The sequence below is a fragment of the Onychostoma macrolepis genome, chromosome 20 (genome assembly GCF_012432095.1).
Source record: "Onychostoma macrolepis isolate SWU-2019 chromosome 20, ASM1243209v1, whole genome shotgun sequence".
In the NCBI taxonomy this organism is placed as follows: Eukaryota; Metazoa; Chordata; class Actinopteri; order Cypriniformes; family Cyprinidae; genus Onychostoma; species Onychostoma macrolepis.
The window spans coordinates 1,666,623-1,690,187 of NC_081174.1; the positions used below are offsets into that span (position 1 = coordinate 1,666,623).

General features: G+C 37.5%; 1 protein-coding gene and 1 long non-coding RNA gene across 3 annotated transcripts; one reads left to right on the top strand and one right to left on the bottom strand.

Moving 5' to 3' along the window:
* Positions 1 to 63: 63 nt before the first annotated feature.
* Positions 64 to 14,812, bottom strand: lrp11 (low density lipoprotein receptor-related protein 11). Its single transcript, XM_058755971.1, has 9 exons — positions 13,839 to 14,812; positions 11,359 to 11,516; positions 6,664 to 6,805; positions 5,986 to 6,111; positions 5,739 to 5,882; positions 5,252 to 5,422; positions 5,090 to 5,146; positions 3,679 to 3,795; positions 64 to 3,572 (listed from the first exon to the last, which is right to left on the bottom strand). The coding sequence occupies exons 1-9, from the start codon at positions 14,437 to 14,439 to the stop codon at positions 3,418 to 3,420; spliced, it is 1,671 nt and encodes a 556-aa protein (XP_058611954.1). The 5' UTR covers positions 14,440 to 14,812; the 3' UTR covers positions 64 to 3,417.
* Positions 14,813 to 18,105: 3,293 nt separating this feature from the next.
* Positions 18,106 to 22,160, top strand: LOC131527113 (uncharacterized). 2 transcript variants are annotated; one of them, XR_009267602.1, is made up of 5 exons: positions 18,106 to 18,208; positions 19,895 to 20,008; positions 20,381 to 20,965; positions 21,268 to 21,480; positions 21,717 to 22,160. It is a non-coding gene; the product is annotated as an uncharacterized LOC131527113 (long non-coding RNA). The 2 variants fall into 2 exon arrangements; XR_009267603.1 differs by lacking the exon at positions 18,106 to 18,208 and adding an exon at positions 19,346 to 19,551 and having other exon boundaries at positions 19,795 to 20,008.
* Positions 22,161 to 23,565: the final 1,405 nt, after the last annotated feature.

Below are 23,565 nucleotides of genomic sequence, written 5' to 3' on the forward strand. Positions count from 1 at the left end.
ATAGAGAAGTAGAATTTTGATGACAAAATCAACCAAATTGCTTCTCTGTATATCTTTAACAGAATCTGTCAGATCAAACACAGATAAATGCTAGAGTGCCACAAAACTGGTCCTTTATTCACCTTGTACATGCTTCTTTTCGGTGGTTCTCAACTGTTCACACTGAGTCAGAAACAAATTGTTCAGTGCAAATGAAAAGCAACTGAACATTTAATTGGACATAGAATAACAAATTACATAAGTTTATCATCCATTATAAAGAGGAGAAAACAATTCCTTTGTATTTTTTTGTTGGCTTCAAAAGGTTGTGCACAATCAGATTATATTGTGGTGTGAAATCTCTAGGTAGAAGCTAGTCGGATCACATGCCAATAAATGTTCATCTTCAAAAACCATGAACAATAAAAGAGAAATATTACTAATTTCTTAGTAATTCTGGTGATGTGCTAGGTTGCGCTTTCATTTCTAAATATGTTTCAGTAAAATCTCGGGGAAATCCTAGCTTTCACTAAAACTTAATTATTGTAATGCACTATTTTGTTGCTTTGATGTGTTTTAAAAATAAGCCGCATTTGTTGAACATGCAGCAGCTTGAAAATCTAGTCCCATTTATTGGTGTCTTTATTTGTAATCCAAGAACCCTAAAATCTATAACTTTTTAAAAAATTTAACGCAAATGAACATTTTGTTATGTTTATGGCATAGAACTGTACACAGAATAGTTATGAAATTTGGCACACAGAAGACAGTTTGAACATTTACCATTACAAATGTGAAGTCTGTCTCTCAAACAGCAATAGCTCAAACTTTCACTTATGTTTATGCTAATAACTACTGTACTGTAAGACCTAGAAACAATATTGAAATGCACAAAATGGATTCAATTTTGAAAATCTACTTTTAAAATTTGTGCTAGATGATTCATTGGATCTTCACAGAATTTAGCTACCTTATTACTAGATCATGCTGGCCAAAAGTTGTTCAAAGACCAAATCGTTCCCATGTAATTTTATCTAATTTATTATCTAATGACAGGCACACCAAAGTAGACAAGTGGACACGAGGCTTTATCTTTCTGACCAATTGAAAGAAAGCTTGTCAGAACCATCACACTCTGAGGATACCTGGACAGATTTAGCATGGCGCCACCTAGTGATCCAGAAATATGAAAAAGGCTAGAGACAGTATGCAGCCTTATTTAGGGCCTGGGGATAAGAATTGGTCTGAGCAGAAGTGGCTGTGCTGTGCTCTGACCGCTTTCTCATCTAGGGTGTGACCTGAGTAGACAGAGTGTTTGCCATCGCCACGCTGTTTGTTGTTTCATACCATGATAAGCTGATTTTTGTTACACCATAAAACTTTTTAAAGAATTTTGGCTTTTCATACACATTTGTGAGTGCACAATTAAGTATGCATGTGACATTCATAAAACACTCTGGATACTCATATAGCTGGTCCACATTTAATGGGTTTTTTAAATGTATTTCTCCAAGATTATTAAATTTGATATTTTACAATCATATATATTATAAGGTTTCAAAACATTTTTGCACAATTACACTGATTATACAGACTAGTATTTAATATAACAGTAAGCCATTAAACCACATTGAAAACATTTCCCTAACCAGATATTCTAGGAAATAAGGCAATATATATATATATATGTATAATTATTATTTTTTTTAAATCAAGAAATTTTGTCAGGGCCAATATATATATATATATATATATATATATATATATATATATATATAATTCTAAAGTTGTAATCTAGAACTTTTAAGATGGCACCAATAATTACATTAACTAAAGCTGTTTTCCCTGGATTGAGATTATTAATGAACACAATGAACTCAGTTGTACTGTCAAGCATATAATCATTTAAGGATACAGAAACAAAATGGTTTAAATGTTTATCCTATTAAGGCTAAGCACATTTTTTCAGAAATTCTCCTAAAATAAACAGAAAAATACTCTCATTAAAGGGTCAAATTCCCAGGTCAAAAAATATCAGGCAAGCTTGTGGTATTTCACGTTTCATTAAAAAAATAAAGCTGAATCCAAATTCAATCACTTCAAAAAACAAGTATATACTCTTAAGTATGCATTAAGCCAGTATGCCAATATTTAGACATATTATCAAATCATACAACTGCATCTTTATACCACAGGAACCTTTGTTGCAGTCACACACATCAGCATAATTGCTACCAAAATGACTCACAGATGCAATTTTCTCAAAAATAGTGTCCATTCACATGTTTGAAATGTTATTTTCCGGATAGCATGATTTGATATTCACTTAATTTGGCATACTATATAGGAGAGATAGTTGTGTCATTTTGCACTAGAGAGGATATTAATGGCATGAACACTTACCATCAATCAATAGATCAGTAATAGTCAACCCTGCTTTTGGAGAACTACAATACCTTCCTGCAGAGTTAAGTTCCAACCCTGCACCCCGTCTGTAATTTTTAAGTAATTCTGAGCACCCTGGTTAGGTGGTCCAGGTATGTTTGATTAGCATTGGAGGATGGTAGCTCTATAGGGTTGTACCAGCCATTTGTAAGTTCTTACATAAAGTGGAACATAAAGTCCACACTTGGGTCTTATTAATTACTAACTAGTTTGTAACTTTGTACTTAATCTGGTTGCACCAATTGTTTTTAAGGCAGAATGTAGCTAGTAGGTTGTAAGCTCTCTGTAAAGTAACGTGTAGTCGCTTGATGTTTACCATCAATCCAATAGTAGCCTTCAAATTTGTGAACAGAATTGTGTTGGAATGCTGTGAATTGGCTTGATTCTAACTTCTTTTACTTCACGTAACTAATGTTAAAAAGGACACTGAAATATGAGACAGAAAATAAACATAACAGGTGTTTTCATATGTAAATAACATTCATAAGCTGTATTTGAAATGAAGCAATAAATAAATACTATTACAAAAAAAAAAAAAGTATTTATTATGATTGATTCCATTTGATTCACACTGGGATGCACACTGAGATGTGCGCTGTTTAGATCTGGGTTCATGTTGAAGAGCTTCAAACTCATTTATGCACATAATGTTCTCTCTTTCTAAATGCATTATATGTATTAAGCATTGAAGTCTGCTGGGTAAAACATTAGCTTACTGATACAATTAAATCAATCAGCCGTTTTATTCAATACATTATTCTTTTTTTAGAGAAAATATTTATTTTATCTGTAAAGTCAATTTTAATGGTGCAATTTAGTGCTCCTTTATTTCACAACTATGCTGTAACTTACATATAGCTGGTGCACCTGGCCCCAGGAGCAGGGTTGACTAGCTGTGCATTAGATTCTTTTACCAACTTATGTGTCCTCTACACACACAGTCACACGAATGGTGCAGCAGATTGGAGGGTTGATTGGCAGGTGGCTGTTCTGCTACAGATACATGCCATTGATGAGGTAATCAGACTCTTCTGTGGTGAGAGGCAAAGCTTTCTTCAGTCTGCGACGTACAAGCCAGAGCCTGCAGCCCACCATCAGTAAGAGCAGAATGCTGATGATCAGACCCAAAGCCAGGGGTAAGATCGCACCTTCACACACATACACAGAGTGACACTTGAAGAATTTGAAAAACAGACACAAAAGTACAAATGACATGTATTTAGTGCTGTATGTTACTCGGAAGATAAAACAGACCTGATTCAGGGGGTGGGTGTCCTTCCAGTACACGATGTGTTTTAGACGACGGCAGTGAATTCCGAGACTCTGTGAGAGTGTTTTGTAGTTTTTCCTTATGGACAGAAGCAATGGGAGCTGCACAAAAAATAAAAATAAAATAAAAAACTGTTCTTTTTAATATTACATGCTGCAGGCATTAAATTTGATCAAGAGCACATTTAACACAAAGACATCAAAGAGTCTAAAGGCCCATTCACAGCAAGGACAAGAACAGCAGTGTCCATACCACAACTATAACGTAACAGAGGAACAATATTGCTGGAATCACCTTCATAACAAGTTTTTAAGCTGTTGAACGACAGCCAATCAGAATCTATTCTACTTTAAAGAGCTCAAGCACTAATGCGGTTTTTAATATAAAAAAATATATTTTTGGCAATCGTAAAAGCCCTTTCACACCAAAAGTGAAATGAATAAGCCTCAGGCTGAAAGGAAAATTCGAAGGTCAGCAACAAAGACATTGGTTAATAAAATGGAATTAAATACATAAAGGACATTTGTGTTATTTAACATTTAATTATTACAGGTTTGAATCATATTCTGAGTTGCATTTCATGGTTTTTATTCATCTTGAGGAATACTGAATCTGTTTTGTTGTTGTTGTGTTTTTGCAAGTGAGATGAATTAATGCATGTTCACATTTATTCTAGAACTACAGTAACATCTTACTCTCAGTTTCTCTCAGCAGGTAACACACATTACTTGGAATGCGTTACCCCCAACACTGGCTGTCAATGCTTTTCTTTATTAGTGTTTTCCACAACTACATCACTTTGTCTTGGCGCCAAAGTAGTGTATTTATAGACTATAGATGAACAATCATTTGAAGCATATTTTATGTTTTATAAACAGTGAAATACGCTTATATTTGACCGAAATTCCAAAATAATCAGCAAGCTGACAATCTAGCCTGGTGATTTTTTTATATGATTGTCAACCAATGGGATGCTACATTTTATTTTTCCCACAACAAAGCACTTGAATGCGACAAGCTCGTAATCACGACTTCATAAGTGGGAAATAGGAAATTTCTAGCAGGTGAAAGCAACATTAAAGTGATGATATACATGCAGAGAGCAAACTTATACACACACACACACACACACACACACATACACATAGAGCAAGGATGTCTAGACCTGTTCCTGGAGGACCACTGTCCTGCAGAGTTTAGCTACAACCCTAATTAAACGCACCTGAACCAGCTAATCAAGGCCTTCAGACTCAATAGAAACTTCCAGGCAAGTGTGTTGGAGCTGGTTTGAGCAAAACTTTGCAGGACATTGGCCCTCTAAGAGCAGGATTGGACACCCTTGGCATAAAGAAAACAGAATATTCTATAACCCTTAACTAATATTGTTGTACATACGTGTGTATGTTTTCACACTGGGTAATGGAGTTGCAGTGCCCTGATGTTTTGTTACTGCTGAAAGATGGCACCAGAACAATTGTTAGAATCACAGAATTCTCAACTGAATAACTGCAATGTCATTTATACATTCAAAAATCAGCTAAATCAATTAAGTCTCACATGGTTTCTGAATGCACTCATTTACGCAATCAGACTTCTGGAGGAAGTTGTTGTGGTTTCCTTTGCAGCCACCATACTGGAAGTGTTGGCAGTCTCCTGTATTAGAATCGTAATACCAGCGTGGGAAAATGCCTTTACATGGACCGACCACTGGGGGCGCTGCACAGGGATCTGGCACAAAGAGAGAGAGAGACATTTGCTCTCACAGTATCAAATGTCTAGACTCTAGACATAGAGAGGCTTTGTTAAAAAAAGCTGCCCGAAGAGAAAGGAAGCAGTGGAGGAATTTTGTGAATTCATGATTAAAGCAACATCTGCAATGTTTTTGAGTAGTCAGTGTGCTGTGTCTTCAGTAGTGTCTGCATAAACATTCTTCAAAACATTTAAAGGAACAACATGAGATTGAGTAAATAATGACAAAATTAATTTTACTTTTGATGAGCTATTCCTTTAAATGTGTCTTTGAATGACGTATCTTATGTCTTACCTTGCGAACTGAAGTCATAATGTTGATGTTGTTCAGGTTTAGGGCTGTCATTGAGGTGTATTTCTGTGGGCGTCTGGGCTTCTGCTTCAGTTTGTATATCTGGTCCATGTTTAGAGGGGGGGTTGGACTTATGACCACTATCAACTATAAAAGAGACCCAACAATTTTTATCCATCTTTAAATAATTAAGATTCTGAAAAGGCTTTTGAGAAGATGGTAGGAAAGTGGCTTGGTGGTCTAGGCTTACAATTTTGGCAGAAATCTTCATCTGATCGGTCAGGGCAGTGTTGCTTTCCATCGCAGGCATAACCAATGTCTATACAGCAGCCATCATCACACATGAACTGATACCGAGAACAGTGACCTGTACACACTTCAGAAAAACACACACACCGCTGTGTCACATTCATATAGATTCAGGCTGAAGTTTAGTTTATTAGTCCCCTATACAGGGTAATTAAAAGGTCAGGAAGTAATCTGCACAAAACAGACAGAACATCAGAAAATACTACTAACAATACATTAAAAAACTCAAGACACTTGATATAAAACAAAGTACAGCAGTAAAGAACAGTGTTAAAGACACTTTGAATGCTGTTTAATTTGAGGTTAAAAATAAAAACTCTTAGGACCCCTGTGCTCTGCTCTGTTCAATTATGTTTCTAAATGAACAGCTCTAAAAACACATCTAATCAATGTCCAGTCAGCATGGTCCTAAACCAGCCTAAATATACTTGACATCAAGCAGTCATTCAGACAACCCACCAGCTAGTTGATTTTGAAAATATGTAGTTTTTCACATTCCTAACATGCAACACACACACACACACACACACACACACACAATTAAAACACTAATCATCCATGTTTACATGTAACTGTTTTAAAATAGACAAGGAAGATTTAGAGACAAATCATTTCTGACCTTCTGCGTTTGGTGCAGGGGCGAGCACACTGACAGACACATTGTCAGATCTCTTCTGTCCCGCCGTGTCGGTGACGGTCAGCTCAAAGGTATAAATTCCTTCTCTAAGACCACTGAGTTTCAGCAGGCCTGGGTGAGTCACCTGCAGAAATCACACAACATAATCAAGACCAGTGAACTTCACATATTACTTAATAATATGTCTCTCTGACCCAAGTCTCTGTAAATAATTGCAGCTGGTCCACTCAAAGCTACTGGAATATACAAATAATTTTCTCACATGCAAAATGATTATAGCTCACTTACTTTAGACAATTTCTGAAATGGTTTTCCTGCCATTATTTTATGTGGACAGTAACATGAGTTTTGTATATATCTTGCCTAAACTTGACTTCAATATCACACAGAAGACGGATCACAGATATTATTCATTACAATGAACAAAACTGGAAAAAAATGCTACATATGGTAAATTATTTAAAAAAAAAAAAAAAATATATATATATATATATATATTTGATCCCCTGCTGATTTTGTACATTTGCCCACTGACAAAGAAATGATCAGTCTACAATTTTAATGGTAGGTTTATTTGAACAGTGAGAGACAGAATAACAAAAAAAAAAACCAAATAAACGAAACAAAAACAAAAAAACAAATCCAGAAAAACGCATTTCAAAAAAGTTATAAATTGATTTTCATTTTAATGAGTCAAATAAGTATTTGATCCCCTATCAATCAGCAAGATTTCTGGCTCTCAGGTGTCTTTTATACAGGTAAGGAGCTGAGATTAGGAGCACTCTCTTAAAGTGAGTAATCTCAGTTTGTTACCTGTATAAAAGACTTCTGTCCACAGAAGCAATCAATCAGATTCCAAACTCTCCACCATGGCCAAGACCGAAGAGCTGTCCAAGGATGTCAGGGACAAGACTGTAGACCTACACAAGGCTGGAATGGGCTACAAGACCATCGCCAAGCAGCTCGGTGAGAAGGTGACAACAGTTGGTGTAAATGATTATTCGCAAATGGAAGAAACACAAAATAACTGTCAATCTCCCTCGGACTGGGGCTCCATGCAAGATCTCACCTCGTGGAGTTTCAATGATCATGAGAACAGTGAGGAATCAGCCCAGAACTACACGGGAGGATCTTGTCATCTCAAGGCAGCTGGGACCATAGTCACCAAGAAAACAACTAGTAACACACTACGCTGTGAAGGACTGAAATCCTGCAGCGCCCGCAAGGTTCCCCTGCTCAAAAAAACACATGTACAGCCCGTCTGAAGTTTGCCAATGATTCAGAGGAGAACTGGGTGAAAGTGTTGTGGTCAGATCAGACCAAAATCCAGCTCTTTGGCATCAACTCAACTCGCCGTGTTTGGAGGAGGAGGAATGCTGCCTATGACCCCAAGAACATCATCCCCATTCCCCACCGTCAAACATGGAGGTGGAAACATTATGCTTTGGGGCACCGCATCAAAGGGACGATAGATGGGGCCATGTACCGTCAGAGCCAGGGCATTGAAGCCAGCCAGGGCATTGAAAATGGGTTGTGGATGGGTATTCCAGCATGACAATGACCCAAAACACATGGCCAAGGTAACAAAGCAGTGTCTCAAGAAGAAGCACATTAAGGTCCTGGAGTGGCCTAGCAAGTCTCCAGACCTTAATCCTACAGAAAATCTGTGGAGGGAGCTGAAGGTTCGAGTTTCCAAACATCAGCCTCGAAACTTTAATGACTTGTAGAGGATCTGCAAAGAGGAGTGGGGCAAAATCCCTCCTGAGATGTGTGCAAACCTGGTGGTCAACTACAAGAAAAGTCTGACCTCTGTGATTGCCAACAAGGGTTTTGCGACCAAGTACTACAGTATCTCACAGAAGTGAGTACACCCCTCACATTTTTGTAAATATTTTATTATATCTTTTCATGTGACAACACTGAAGAAATGACACTTTGCCACAATGTAAAGTAGTGAGTGTACAGCTTGTATAACAGTGTAAATTTGCTGTCCCCTCAAAATAACTCAACACACAGCCATTAATGTCTCAACCGCTGGCCACAAAAATGAGTACACCCCTAAGTGAAAATGTCCAAATTGGGCCCAAAGTGTCAATATTTTGTGTGGCCACCATTATTTTCCAGCACTGCCTTAACCCTCTTGGGCATGGAGTTCACCAGAGCTTCACAGGTTGCCACTGGAGTCCTCTTCCACTCCTCCATGACGACATCACGGAGCTGGTGGATGTTAGAGACCTTGCGCTCCTCCATCTTCCGTTTGAGGATGCTCCACAGATGCTCAATAGGGTTTACGTCTGGAGACATACTTGGCCAGTCCATCACCTTTACCCTCAGCTTCTTTAGCAAGGCAGTGGTCGGAGGTGTGTTTGGCGTCGTTATCATGTTGGAATACTGATGCAGTGTGCGGCGTATGGTCTGAGCACTGACAGGCTGACCCCCCGCCCCTTCAACCTCTGCAGCAATGCTGGCAGCACTCATACGTCTATTTCCCAAACACAACCTCTGGATATGACGCTGAGCACGTGCACTCAACTTCTTTGGTCGGCCATGGTGAGGCCTGTTCTGAGTGGAACCTGTCCTGTTAAACCGCTGTATGGTCTTGGCCACCCTGCTGCAGCTCAGTTTCAGGGTCTTGGAAATCTTCTTATAGCCTACGCCATCTTTATGTAGAGCAACAATTCTTTTTTTCAGATCCTCAGAGAGTTCTTTGCCATGAGGTGCCATGTTGAACGACCAGTGACCAGTATGAGAGAGTGAGAGTGATAACACCAAATTTAACACATCTGCTCCCCATTCACACCTGAGATCTTGTAACACTAATGAGTCACATGACATCGGGGAGAGAAAATGGCTAATTGGGCCTGATTTGGACATTTTCATTTAAGGGTGTACTCACTTTTGTGGCCAGCGGTTTAGACATTAATGGCTGTGTGTTGAGTTATTTTGAGGGGACAGCAAATTTACACTGTTATCATAGGCGTAAATCCCGGGGGGGACAGGACCTCCCCTATCTGAGGGTTGCCCCCCCTAAAAATATAATTACAAGCAACTTTGTGTATTAAAAATAATATAATGGACATATGCTTAAAATAATTGCATGAGTAGTAAAACAAAATAAACGCAAAAAGTTCAGAAATGTTTTGATTCCCCCCTCTCTTACCTCACAGTGGTTTGGTCCACTGCCTGCTTTTCCTCTTTTACCGATACACACCGGTGAGAGAGAGCAAGCTCCTCAGTAACAGTTAGTTATGTGTAAGTAACTTAGGCTGCCATGGCTATTTTATTTTCTTTAAACATCGGGTGAAATGATTCTTTCTCTTTAATACAGATGATGCTGGATCATTAATAAATTAGTCATGACAAAAAATTATGATATCCCATGTATTTTCTATGAGCGATTATAAGGTTAACAAGCTTAATACCATAGCTTGTCACCCACTACAACTAACACGGCGATAAGCCTGTGTGTGAACTGATATTAGGCTAATATTGTAGACCTACCGTTGGGTTTTGCTCAATATGATGTTAAGTGGCAGATCAGTGGGCTTAATGCGGTTGAATATCTAAAGAGACGTACTCGGTTTCAGACAAAACCTAAAATACTATGGATGACGCAAAATAATAATTATAATATGACCTTGTGGTGAACCATATGAACCGAACTCATATTTAAACACGGTCCATGCTATGTACACATGCTGTGTATGCATAGCTATCCTTACAAGTACAATTTTGGCTGTATTATTTGTGTCCCCTTCAAAAATTTATCTTGAGAAATTTTATGTTTATTGTCCCCCCCTACTGTTAGACGAAATTTACGCCCCTGACTGTTATACAAGCTGTACACTCACTACTTTACATTGTAGCAAAGTGTCATTTCTTCAGTGTTGTCACATGAAAAGATATAATAAAATATTTACAAAAATGTGAGGGGTGTACTCACTTCTGTGAGATACTGTAAGTCATGTTTTGCGAAGGGGTGAAATACTTATTTGACTCATTAAAATGCAAATCAATTTATAACTTTTTTAAAATGTGTTTCTCTGGATTCTCTGGTTTTTTGTTGTTATTCTGTCTCTCACTGTTCAAATAAACCTACCATTAAAACTATAGACTGATCATTTCTTTGTCAGTGGGCAAACGTACAAAATCAGCAGGGGATCAAATAAAAAAAAATTCCCCACTGTATATTTCGCAGTCTCTGCAGAAGTGCATTGCAATGTAACTGACACAAACATACAATGAATAAATTTAACAGCCTAATTGGATAGCTTGCAATGGCCTTCAGGTCAGCACAAATGCTTGCAATAGACAGCTGTTTTATTTAATGAAAGTGTTTAAGTTTTGCCACATGACACTGCGATTGCTTAAAAGGTGATCAAAAAGAAAGCACTTTGCAGCAATAAAGAGATTGGATGTCAGGTTTGGCAGTTTCCAGGTGACACAAACAAGTTGAGCCGAGATCAAAATGACCAGATGTCATGATCGAAATTAAACACCAAATATTACAAAAACCAAAAGTACAGCAATCCTCACTGAATTCAAAACGTTTGTTCAAACACTCCCCAGTCTTCTGTTGGTTGAGCCAATGCTACTTTGTCCAGCTGTTCAGGTTGCTCAAACAAAGCAATGTCACAGTGTTAAACTATGAGAGATGACTGACTATGAAAGGTTTACCTTCATTTTAACAGAGGGATCTCCTTTCACAAGAGCCCATTCATAATGTATGATGTCATGATCATCAGTGCTGTCCCTGCCGTCTAGCACTGCCCAGTCTGTTGGCAGCTGAACCACCAAGTCCTGGCCTGCATCACTACGAGGCGGCTCATCCAAACCTGTGAAACCCAAACACGCAAAAAGTCAAGTTCAACATTTTTGTGACAACACAAACTTTAAATTTAATGCCTTTTTGTTTTATTTACAATAGAGTGAACTCATGCACCCAGAAAGAGTAGATGCAGAGCAGGAAGTGGAGTTTCTTGAGCTCCAGTATAACTTAACGGTAGTTCATTACATTACATTTACATTTAGCAGACGCTTTTATACAAAGCTACTTACAAATGAGGACAATGGAAGCAATCAAAACCAACAAAAGAGCAACAATATGCAAGCGCTATGACAGGTCTCAGTTATCCTAACGCAGTACACGTAGCAAGGTTTTGTTTGTTTGTTGTTTTTTTAATGAAAGAAAACAAGTAGAATAGGGAAAAAAGAGCTAGTGTTAGAGGGTCAGATAGATACAAAGAAGACTAATAGATACAAAGAAAACAGATAGATAAAATAGAATTAGAATAGAGAGTGCTAGAGTTAGAGGGTCAAATAAAGATGGAAGAGATGTGTTTTTAGCCGTTTCTTGAAGATGGCTAAGGACTCAGCTGCTTGGATTGAGTTCACCAAAAAAAATAAAAATAAAAAATAATAATAATAATAAAAATAATAATAATAATAAAATTCTGTCATCATTTATTCACCCTTAAGTTGTTCCAAACCTGTATGACTTTATTTCTTCTGTTGAACACAAAAGAATATATATTAAAGAATGTTGGTAACCAATCAGATGCCAGTGTGAAAAAAAAAAAAACCTATGCAAGTCAATGTCTACCAGCAACTGTTTTATTCATACAGGTTGAGTAAATGATGACAAATATTAGATTTTTGGGTGAGCTATCACTTCAAAGTTTTTTTTCCTGTGCACTTCAGAAACAGTGCAAATATGATTTCCTATTTGTAACACTAGTCAACTTCTATTGACTACTTTTAATTGTACACTACCATTCAAACGTTTGGTGTCTGTAAGAATGTGCTCACTAAAGCTGCCTGCATCTATACAGTAAGAACAGTAATATTGTGAAATATTATTCTCATTTCAAATAACTCTCTTCTATTTGAACATATTTTGTAATTGATATATAGTTTATTTATAGTTATTTTCAAAGCTTCAATGTACTGTCAATAAAACCTTCATTATTGTTTATTTAATTCTAACAAATAAGTTCTTGTTAAAAACTAACCAAAATTAAAAATATTTTGCTTATAATTTCTGCACAGGAGAGACTTGGTGTTGTTTCCAAACAAAAGGAAACATATCGGTATCGGTATCGACTTAAATGAGTTGAAAAATATTGTCATATCGGATATCGGCAAAAATCCAATATTGTGCATCCCTAATGTCAATAATTTATAAGTGATTAATAATACCGTATTGACCCGAATATAAGACTAAGTTTTTTTCTTGGAACTAAATCTGAAAAAATGCAGTAGTCTTATATTCAGGGTCTAGACTTTGACATGTCAATAATACACCCGCAACAATAGGTGGCGCCAAATACACATAAAACTAGTGTGCCAACCCTGATAGCACATGTACATCTCAGAGACGTCTATTTGACGTCTACATTGTCTAACATGACAGTCACAACTCATGCCGCTGTGAGCTTTTCTTTTTCTTTTGTTTTCACTCGCGATCTTCTAACATTATTACAACACACATTACATTACATATTTCTTGGCACACTCGTTTTATGTGTATTTGGCGCCACCTATTGTTGCGGGTGTATTATTGACATGTCAAAGTCTAGACCCTGAATATAAGACTACTGCATTTTTTCAGATGTAGTTCCAAGAAAAAAACTTAAGTCTTATATTCGGGTCAATACGGTATTATTAATCACTTATAAATAATTGTGAGTAATTTAGGAGAAATTTGAAATTTGAAAGCATAACAACTGAACGTCTATGAAACGTCAGTCAATAAAGCATTTTTTAAACAATGGCACTTACATTTTTGAACTAAACTTTTATGGCAACCATAGCCTATGAATGAATGAAAATGCATATTTTCAATTAAAATAAACTTAGAGAGTGTGGGCTGTTTCTCCTGCTTGAAATTGTACTTCAGTAATGAGGTCCAAGTTTAAGAATACGCTAGAAGTTAATTTTAAAAATATATATATTTTTTTCTTTCTCGCTCCATTTAACACAACATTTAATTACAATAGTGAAAGACGTCTTCCCTCAGGTAGATTGAATGTTGGGCTCATGATCAATAAGTTGATCAATCGATACAAAACAACAACAAAACAAAATTTTCGTCTTTCTTAGCCCGACCCATTCAGGAGCCTACGCGGCCCGTGATTACTGCAATCGGAGAAACCCACCCTCATCGATTCCATATGAAGGTCTCCCGGCTGAAGTGCTTGGGCTGTCAGTGGCAGCAGAACCAAGGCTGGGCTCATGGGGTCTAGAGCTGTTGTCCCCCCGACTATAGGTACTGAATCCAGGCTGAAAGGAAAACGAGCACACGTTCCTGCCCCTGTACGTGCAGTTGAACAGATAACAGCGCAAACTGTCATCGGGCTGCTTGAGGTCCTCCTGGATGATGGCGGCTGTGCAGTGCGGGTGAGAGCAGCAGGCGTGCGCGCAGTCCCTCCAGCTGAACACCCTCTGCGGAGCGGACAAGAACGCAGCGCCCTGCTCGATGGACGCGCTGGCGCGGATGATGCGCTCCTCCACCGCCTTGAAGCCACTGATACAGCGGTCTCCATCCTCCTCATCCTCCCTCGAGTCCGACTCATCCTGCTGTAGCTGCTTACGGAACTCCTCCAGCAGTTCTTCCACGCCAGATATTTTGGATTTGAGATCGGATGTTGAAGAGGAGCGCGTTATGACCGTCGTCGTCATACAGAGAAGAAGAGAACAGATGAGCGCTCGCTGGATATGATGCGCCGCAGGAGACATAATGATACTGTAAACGCTCATTTGCTAAGATGGAAACAGTGGAAATCTTTTTTCTCACATCACATTCGAGATTCAAAGTATTAGTTTACGATAAAAAGAATCACCGTTTTGCGCATTTTAGAAGCACAGCACGAAGCACCTGCACCTGTCGTTTTCACGGCCAACTGAACTGAAACGAGTGCAGCAGCTAATGCAGTATTATGCTGCGAAGCTAGTTCATCCCTGCAGGCGGCGCTGTGTGGCTCAACCCAAACACCATTGACTTACATATTCCGGGCCTATATCTTCTTGAGTAAAATGAAATATACAGTGAAATATAGCCGCAAGCAGATTATTGGGGTCCAAGAACCAATGGCTCTGGTGACACTCTTGTCAAATATGAGTCTAAAAATGTCTCTTTATAGAAGTAGGCCTTGTTCTATGTATTCTTGTCTTTTTTGTTTTAATTGGACAACAATACAGCAATAAAACATACAATAAATTAAATATGTTTTATATCATTCATTTAATTATCTATAATTCTTTTGAAGATCAATTATTTTACCCGGGGTAAAAGGCGCCTTTGATATTATTTTCCTCCAAACCACTAGATGGCACAAAAACGTGGCATAGCACTTTCCATAACATCTGCTTTTCAAGCATGTGCAAATTTCTCTGATCCTTGAAGCTATCGCGGGCAGCAGCGCAAAGTTGATTCTGTGCTTACTTGATCTAATATTTTATGATTTTAAAAATGTTTTAGATTTAAACAGCAAATAAGAATCGCTAAAATTAATGCATGTATTTTGAGACAGAGGTCTTCTTAACGATTTTCATTTTTTATTTTTTTTTTATTTTTTAAAGATAATTAAAGCAACAGTTTTGAAATAACGAAATAATATGTAAAAGTATGCTATTTGGGGTAAAAAGTGCCCCTGCTGTTGGGGCTAAAGGCGCTCAGTAATTAACATGATAATTAATAGATGGCTGACTTTTTCATTTGTTGACATGACATGGTTAGATTCAGATGGTAAATATCATATATTATGTTGGGTGTCCATATTAGAGATAATCACTATGTTTAGAATGAAAACGTCATATTTAAAAACATGATATTAATCATATCATATAATAAAATATAATTTGTTGTTACTACTGTAAATCTATATTCAATTATTATGGGATCTCCTTCAATGCTTTCAGAATCTTTACTTTTTAAAATGATTTTGTTTCTATATTTAAAAAATATATATATATTTGTTTATATTAACATTTTAATTACAGTATATTTATTTAAATAAAATTATTATTAATTTTTTTTTCAAAACAAGCAGAAAATAGTACAAACTTTGCTAAAGTGATTGTTTTGAACAAGTATTAACTAAGATATTATAAAAAAACAACAACATTATTTGCCACCTCATACATTTATAAGAGTTTTAAACAAAATAAACGACTTGTATGATTTATTTTCACACAAAATCTGTTACTCCATTAATGTTCAATACAAACGTATATATTTTTTTCTGCAATTATACATTTTAGGCGCAGTGAATAGCACAGTTTTTCTTAAGGTGTGCCTTTAGCCCCGTTGTACCCTACCGCTATTATCATCATTCCTATTGACAGAAATGTATAAAATTTGGTATGCTTCCCCAGAATGTCACTGTGTACCAAGATTTGCATTCACAAAATATAGGCCAATTATGGGCCACACCCACACTCTAAAAAATGCTGGGTTAGATATAACCCAGCGCTGGGTTAAAAAGGGACAAACCCAGCAGTTGGGTTATTTTGACCCAGCGGTTGGCAGAGATGTAAAGTCCAGGGGTCAGAAAGTAAAAGTCCTGCCATATGTTTATTCCAACTCGGCAGCTGATTTCACCAGAGGAGGAACCAAGTCATTCCTTTCAAGTCACAAGCAAGTCTCAAGTCAAATCCCTTGTCCTCAAAGAGATAATGAGATAATTAAGTGACTGAAGAAAGCAACATCACTGAAGAAAAGAGAAACGCAAAAACATATGACTTCAGCCACAGCCTTGGATGGAATCAACTGAAAAAAACAACAACCACACGATGCCACCATAATTGTGGTCAGTGTTTACTTTAATTGGGCTCTTTAGACTTTTAGTTACTCAACATAATTTGTTTTTAAGCAATTGCAATATTGTTTCACTGCAAATATTTGTACGTTGCTGAATCAAACCTTGAAATAGCAGATTAACTTTTGCTTTCGGTTTCTGAAAATGAAAAATCATTTGAATGAACATTATGAAGTGGTTTCTCTTTGGTTTATTGATGGATGTTCAGCCATCAATGAACTGGAATAAAAAAAAAGTCCTACTAACAAATACCACCATAATGCTTCAATACTGAAGAAAAAAACTGTATAGGCTCAGGCTTTTAGACATGCACACTTATCATATGATCCTCAACAGTGATACATTTTTCATACTGCAGTTCATGATGGGAGTTTTTACTATGGTGTTACCCAGCATGCATTGCAGCATGAAGCATTTTGTTGAGATTCATATGCTGGTTCTTGATGTGTGTGTGTGTCTAAATAGTACAAGAGCTCAAATTTTTATATGCGTTATATAGATTTGAAATTATTTTACTACAACTATTTGAGCAGCACTTCGCTTGCATGCTGTAGTTTCACAGGGTTGATTAAGCAAAACCTAAACATATAAAGGATTTATTTTTTTTTGGATTGTAACCAGGCCAACTCATGATGACTAGCTTATTATATGAAAACAGTTAACATCTGCTTACTGCATAGCACTGAGCTCTTTGCTTTACAACACCACATGCATTGCTACAGAGAGATATCTAAGACTGAAAGTCAAGGGTCAAGAGCCCAACTAAAGCAAACACTGATCTCCATGATGGTGGCATCATTTTATCCAATAAAACATTAACGTCTGCAATTCTCAATAACAGCAGGTGTTAATACACAATCATCATTTAATTAGACACTTAATTATCTCATTAACTTTAACTCTTTGAGAACTTGGGATTTGACTTGAGACTTGCTTGTGACTTGAAAGGAATGACTTGGTTCCTCCTCTGGTGAAATCAGCTGCTGAGTTGGAATAAACATATGGCAGGATTGAGTGCCAAGATGGTTAAATACGCTTTAAAGTTTGTCAAAGTTTTCGTATTAGCGATAACAGGTTATCTCTTAAGTGAAATGAAATGGTAAGTTATGTAAAATAAGATGTATATGTCCATACTGCCGAATAACTTAAGTAATAAGTAATATTATGTTATACTTTTTATGTAATTACTATGCTTTTTACAGATTCTGTTGCACTTTTTACTGTCTTGGATTTATTTATTTTAATTTAGCTTAGAATTCATTATATTTAATATAATTAAAAAAAAAAAGTCTGGTACAGTAGTCAATTAACAAACATATACATAATTTACACAATTTATCTATACAACCATCTAGGTATATAATCAAACAAGCATCCATGGGTCAAAACACCCTTCTAGCTAAAAAATAGTACTTTTTTTATTTTTTTTAAATTTCACTTAATTAGTATCTGTCTCAAGTTGTCTGATATTTACCCTGTTGTTTTATATTTATAGACATGACTAAGAGATGTAGATGTTATAGAGATGTTCCCTGACCCAACTGAAAGTGGTTTATGAGCAGCCACCACCTTTTTGCCCCCTACCTCTGGCACAGTGGTTTGAGACCGCCCATGCCAACATAATTCTGGGTCACCTTGATGAGCTAAACTTAAAGGGTGCCATTACGTCAACATATGGTAGCATCCTGAAGCTTGATTCTACCAAAAAGGTAAGAGTGTGTGTGTGTGTATATATGAGCCAAATGCATGTATACTTATATTGATCTTCAGTGATTATACTTGATGTGTTTATGTATTTACAGTGGGGCAAAAAAGTATTTAGTCAGCCACCAATTGTGCAAGTTCTCCCACTTAAAAAGATGAGAGAGGCCTGTAATTTTCATCATAGGTATACCTCAACTATGAGAGACAAAATGAGAAAAAAAAAAAATCCAGAAAATCACATTGTAGGATTTTTAAAGAATTAATTGGTAAATTCCTCGGTAAAATAAGTATTTGGTCACCTACAAACAAGCAAGATTTCTGGCTCTCACAGACCTGTAACTTCTTCTTTAAGAGGCTCCTCTGTCCTCCACTCGTTACCTGTATTAATGGCATCTGTTTGAACTCGTTATCAGTATAAAAGACACCTGTCCACAACCTCAAACAGTCCAACTCCAAACTAGAGGTCTGCATTCCCGCGGCTGTCCCGACCAGATTTCTTGCGACGCGGGATTAAATTCCCAAATAAAACGCGGTAGCGGTCGGTAACTCTGGTGCAATTTGAACGGGAGCGGGCGGTCTAACAATATCCCGTTCCCGACGTCTTTTCAGAACAACATATCTGCGCTTTATTCAAGCACCGGTACAGCCTGCATGCGGCTGTTATGCACACGCTGCACGTATGAACCAGTGCTTCGTTTTATTTGCGAGTGTCTGTGCGCAGCATATGCATAAGGATGCTCAGAGCATGCTAGCCTACAAGTGAATATACGGCCCGCAGACAGAACAGGCAGGTTGTCGATGAGTGACAGAGCAGAATAAAGATGGAGCAAAGTGTGGATGCGCTGTCCTTGAAGAACGCTCAACTCGGTTTTGTTTATATTCCGCTTAGCCTATAATTTTGGACAGTGGGTGAACAAAGAGTAAATATATCGCGGGAGCGGGCGGGTGTGGGATATAACCTCGCGGGAGCGGGACTTCCCGCGCAGACCTCTACTCCAAACTCCACCATGGCCAAGACCAAAGAGCTGTCAAAGGACACCAGAAACAAAATTGTAGACCTGCACCAGGCTGGGAAAACTGAATCTGCAATAGGTAAGCAGCTTGGTGTGAAGAAATCAACTGTGGGAGCAATTATTAGAAAATGGAAGACATAAAAGACCACTGATAATCTCCCTCGATCTGGGGCTCCACGCAAGATCTCACCCCGTGGGGTCAAAATGATCACAAGAACTGTGAGCAAAAATCCCAGAACCACACGGGGGGACCTAGTGAATGACCTGCAGAGAGCTGGGACCAAAGTAACAAAGGCTACCATCAGTAACACACTGCAACACACCTCCAACAAAGGGTATATAACAAAGTATTGAGATGAAATTTTGTTATTGACCAAATACTTATTTTCCACCATAATTTGCAAATAAATTCTTTAAAAATCCTACAATGTGATTTTCTGGATTTTTCCCCCCTCGTTTTGTCTCTCATAGTTGAGGTATACCTATGATGAAAATTACAGGCCTCTCTCATCTTTTTAAGTGGGAGAACTTGCACAATTGGTGGCTGACTAAATACTTTTTTGCCCCACTGTATATAGATCACTAAAAAGCTTGCTGGTGGCATTGCAGACACTGCTACCTGGATGACCAACGCTGGCAATGAGTTTGGTCAAGTCCTAAACTTTGTCCTAACAACAGGTGAGGGAGCCGGTCTGGATGACTTGTGTCAGGGCATCGTGAATCGATACAAGGATGCTGGGGAGCCAGAGCCAGCTGAGATTTATGTTGACAGGGACTGCTACAGCGGGACGGGTTTGTAGCTTTATAACTTTTTCTAATATGAATGCTTGTGCATTTTTGCTGTTTATACGTTTCTAATTCATATTAGCAAGCATTTTAGGCAAGTTTCTGAATGAGAATAAATCACAGATCTGCATGGTTCCCACTAATTTGTAAAGTGAATTTACATGACTTTTGTTCAGGTGTTTGTTCATATTTCTTAAGAGCACTCCTAAGGAGACTTTTTAGAACTATTTAAAATAGAAATGTAGCATAAGAACCCGTTCACTGTTTGCAATTAAGTAAACAAAAATGTATTTAAAACCACTTAGCATATTGGTTTAATGATTAAAATTTAAATCTAAGAAAATGCATAAGTTCTCTCCTTGTTTCTCATTGGTGTAGGTGTGACTCCAGTTCTTACCTGGTTTCGACCATGGAAGGTCACAGTGCGTCTTGATGTCTTCCACTTCATGCGACGGATCACTGCTGGTCTTACAACGGAGCACCATCCACTGTATGGCACTTTCTGCTCCAAGTTGTCCAGCTGTATCTTTGAATGGGACAAGAATGACATTGCTTGTCTTAAAGGGGCAAAAAAGAGCATGCTTTTAAAAAAACATGGGGGGCATATTACAACAGAGGCCCAAATCCTTTCAAGCATCACCTCCAGTGAACTGGCCAAGCACTGCAGGAGGAGGACACGGGGAGTGGAAGAAACTCGTGCCTTGATTCAAGGACTGCTGGACTCCATGTGGGAACTGACCGACACAACTGGTTTGCGCCTCATCAATCCAGAAAGCATGACGCATGTGTGGGAGGTGCAACATAAGCATTTACCCTGCATCTAAGATCCACCCGCTGTTCAGCTTTACACAAAACTGGGCTCCGGGTTACAGAAGGGAGACAAGGTTCTGGATGTACTGAGGTGTGGCAGAGGGTCCTCTTCTCTGGAAAGCTTTCATCGCCTCCAGTGCACTTTTATTCCTGGTAAATTGTAGTTATAAGACAATATGATGTGTATATTTAAGTAGTATTGTCACAATATTGGAATTTCTAACTTCGAACAATACATAGGAAAACATCAAATACCATTTTTAAAATCACGGGGAAAAATTGTCACAAAATTAAAGGCATAAAATTTGAACAGATTTTGGTCAGAAGTAAATTAATTTAAATATTACACAACTATATAAGTGTTTACCTATCAGTTGAAACTTTTTCTTAGGCCTGGTAGTTCTGACGGGGGTTTATAATGGTATTTTAACCATGTGAAACATTTTGTCTTTCAGGGTGGAGATGTAATGCTCTTCATACTCAGATGTACATGCTTGAGGGTACATCGAGATGGAACATCAACCGGGCTCATCAGGCTGTGGACATGAGTGGTACATCACATACTAAAATCTATGATGTACATTTAATGTCCCACATGAACGTCCTCAGCAACAGAGTCCTCGGATGAGCTCTCCTGCCAGAATTCATGCCCCCTGGGAAACCCACTGGTAAGATTCAACATTTGTATATTCTCTTACAATGGTAATTCCAGGCAACGCTGTGAGATTGCATGCAGCCTGAACGCTAGGGATGTTGAAATTAATCGTTGCAGTAATAGGCCATAATCGATTATAGCCTACTGACATCAGTCACATATGCACTTATCACGCGAGCATTAAAAAGTGCACCCACTTTTTATATATATTCCTCTTATTACAAAATGTTTAATGACTCTTTATGGCAGATGAACGTATAGCTGTGGAGTACTTGCTGGCGCAGTCTGACAGAGGAGACCTGCTTTCTCCACTGGAGCACAGTGAAATCACTCCGCCAGAGACACAGGTTGAAGTTCAGGAGGATGAGTGTCTGGATGTCACTATATGTGATGCAGCGGACATCAATTTAGATGCACACACCCTTAACAGTTCCAGCAGTCATGATTCATTGATCTCATCTCTGGTAATGTCAATTTTCTTGATTATTCTTAATTTAAAATGGCATAGGAATGTTATGAAACAAGACTCAAGTTTAACACAGGTGCACTACAATTTAACTCACCTCTCAGTCGCTTGCTGACCAGGGGCTGAGCCACTACGCTTCCGAGAAGCTCTCCAGGGACCTGGCAAGGCATTTTTCTTGCACTTAAGGGGGTAACACTTTAGAATACTGTTCCATCATTAATGAATAACTACACAAGAACACATGAGTAATGCAACATTAGCACTCTAGTAACTACTAGTAACTAACAAGCAACTCTTATTAATGAATTATTAAGTAATAGTGCTTAGTCGAATGTGGTAGTTCACTATTAGCTAATCAGTAGCTATTATTTTTTTCATACCTTCCCAAGAACTACTAAGAACTACAGGTTGTTAATTAATATGAATAATACATAATGTATAATTCATTCTAAAGTGAAGGTCATGGTAACCCACTAGTAATGACTCAAGTATTACCAAATTCTTCAGAAGGAATTACTAATTATTTGGATCAGTATTCTAAAGTGAAGATCCCTAGTAATGACTGAAATCATTGTAAGCTTTTTGTAAAGTATTGAATAGTAATTATTCAGGTGTTACTACAGCCTTCTAAAGCAATTAGTAATTTTTTGGATCAGTATTCTAAAGTGAAGATTGTGATAACTCCCTAGTAATTACTGAAGTCATTGTAAACTTTTAAGGTTTTTGTAAGGTCCTGGTTAGTAATTCATTTAGCTAGATTTGGTAACACTTAAATCATTACTAGTGGGTTACTGTGATCTTCTCTTTAGAATACTGATCCAAATAATTAGTAGTTTCTTCAGTAGGATGTAGTAACACTTGAGTCATTACTATCCAAAACCTTACATATATCTCAAAAGCTCACAATGACATCAGTCAATATTAGGAAGTCATGATGATTTTCACTTTAGAATACTGATCCAAGTAATTAGTAGTTCATTTAGAAGGATTTGGTAATACTTGAGTGGTATACTAGTGGGTTACTGTGATCTTCTCTTTAGAATACTGATCCAAATAATTAGTAGTTTCTTCAGTAGGATGTAGTAACACTTGAGTCATTACTATCCAAAACCTTACATATATCTCAAAAGCTCACAATGACATCAGTCAATATTAGGAAGTCATGATGATTTTCACTTTAGAATACTGATCCAAGTAATTAGTAGTTCATTTAGAAGGATTTGGTAATACTTGAGTGGTATACTAGTGGGTTACCATGATCTTCATTTTAGAATTAATTATTCATTATGCATAATTCACATTAATTATGAACCTGTATAATGTAGTTCTTAGGAGTTCTCAGGATATATGAAAAAAATAGTAGTTATTGGTATAGTGAACTACCAGTTCCAACTTAGCGCTATTACTTAAATCGTTAATCAGAGTTTCTTGATAGTTAATAGTACAAAGCTATAACGAACTGTGGAATAATAACATCATACATAATACAATCAATGCATCCTTTTATTCACAGACTGTTCATGCCCCATGGCCAGGCTGCCCAGATACCTGATGTCAACAGGATTTCAGAATGCGTCGCACTTAAGCTTTTGAAGGAATTCAGGAAGCCAGAAACAGGCCTAAAGACAACAA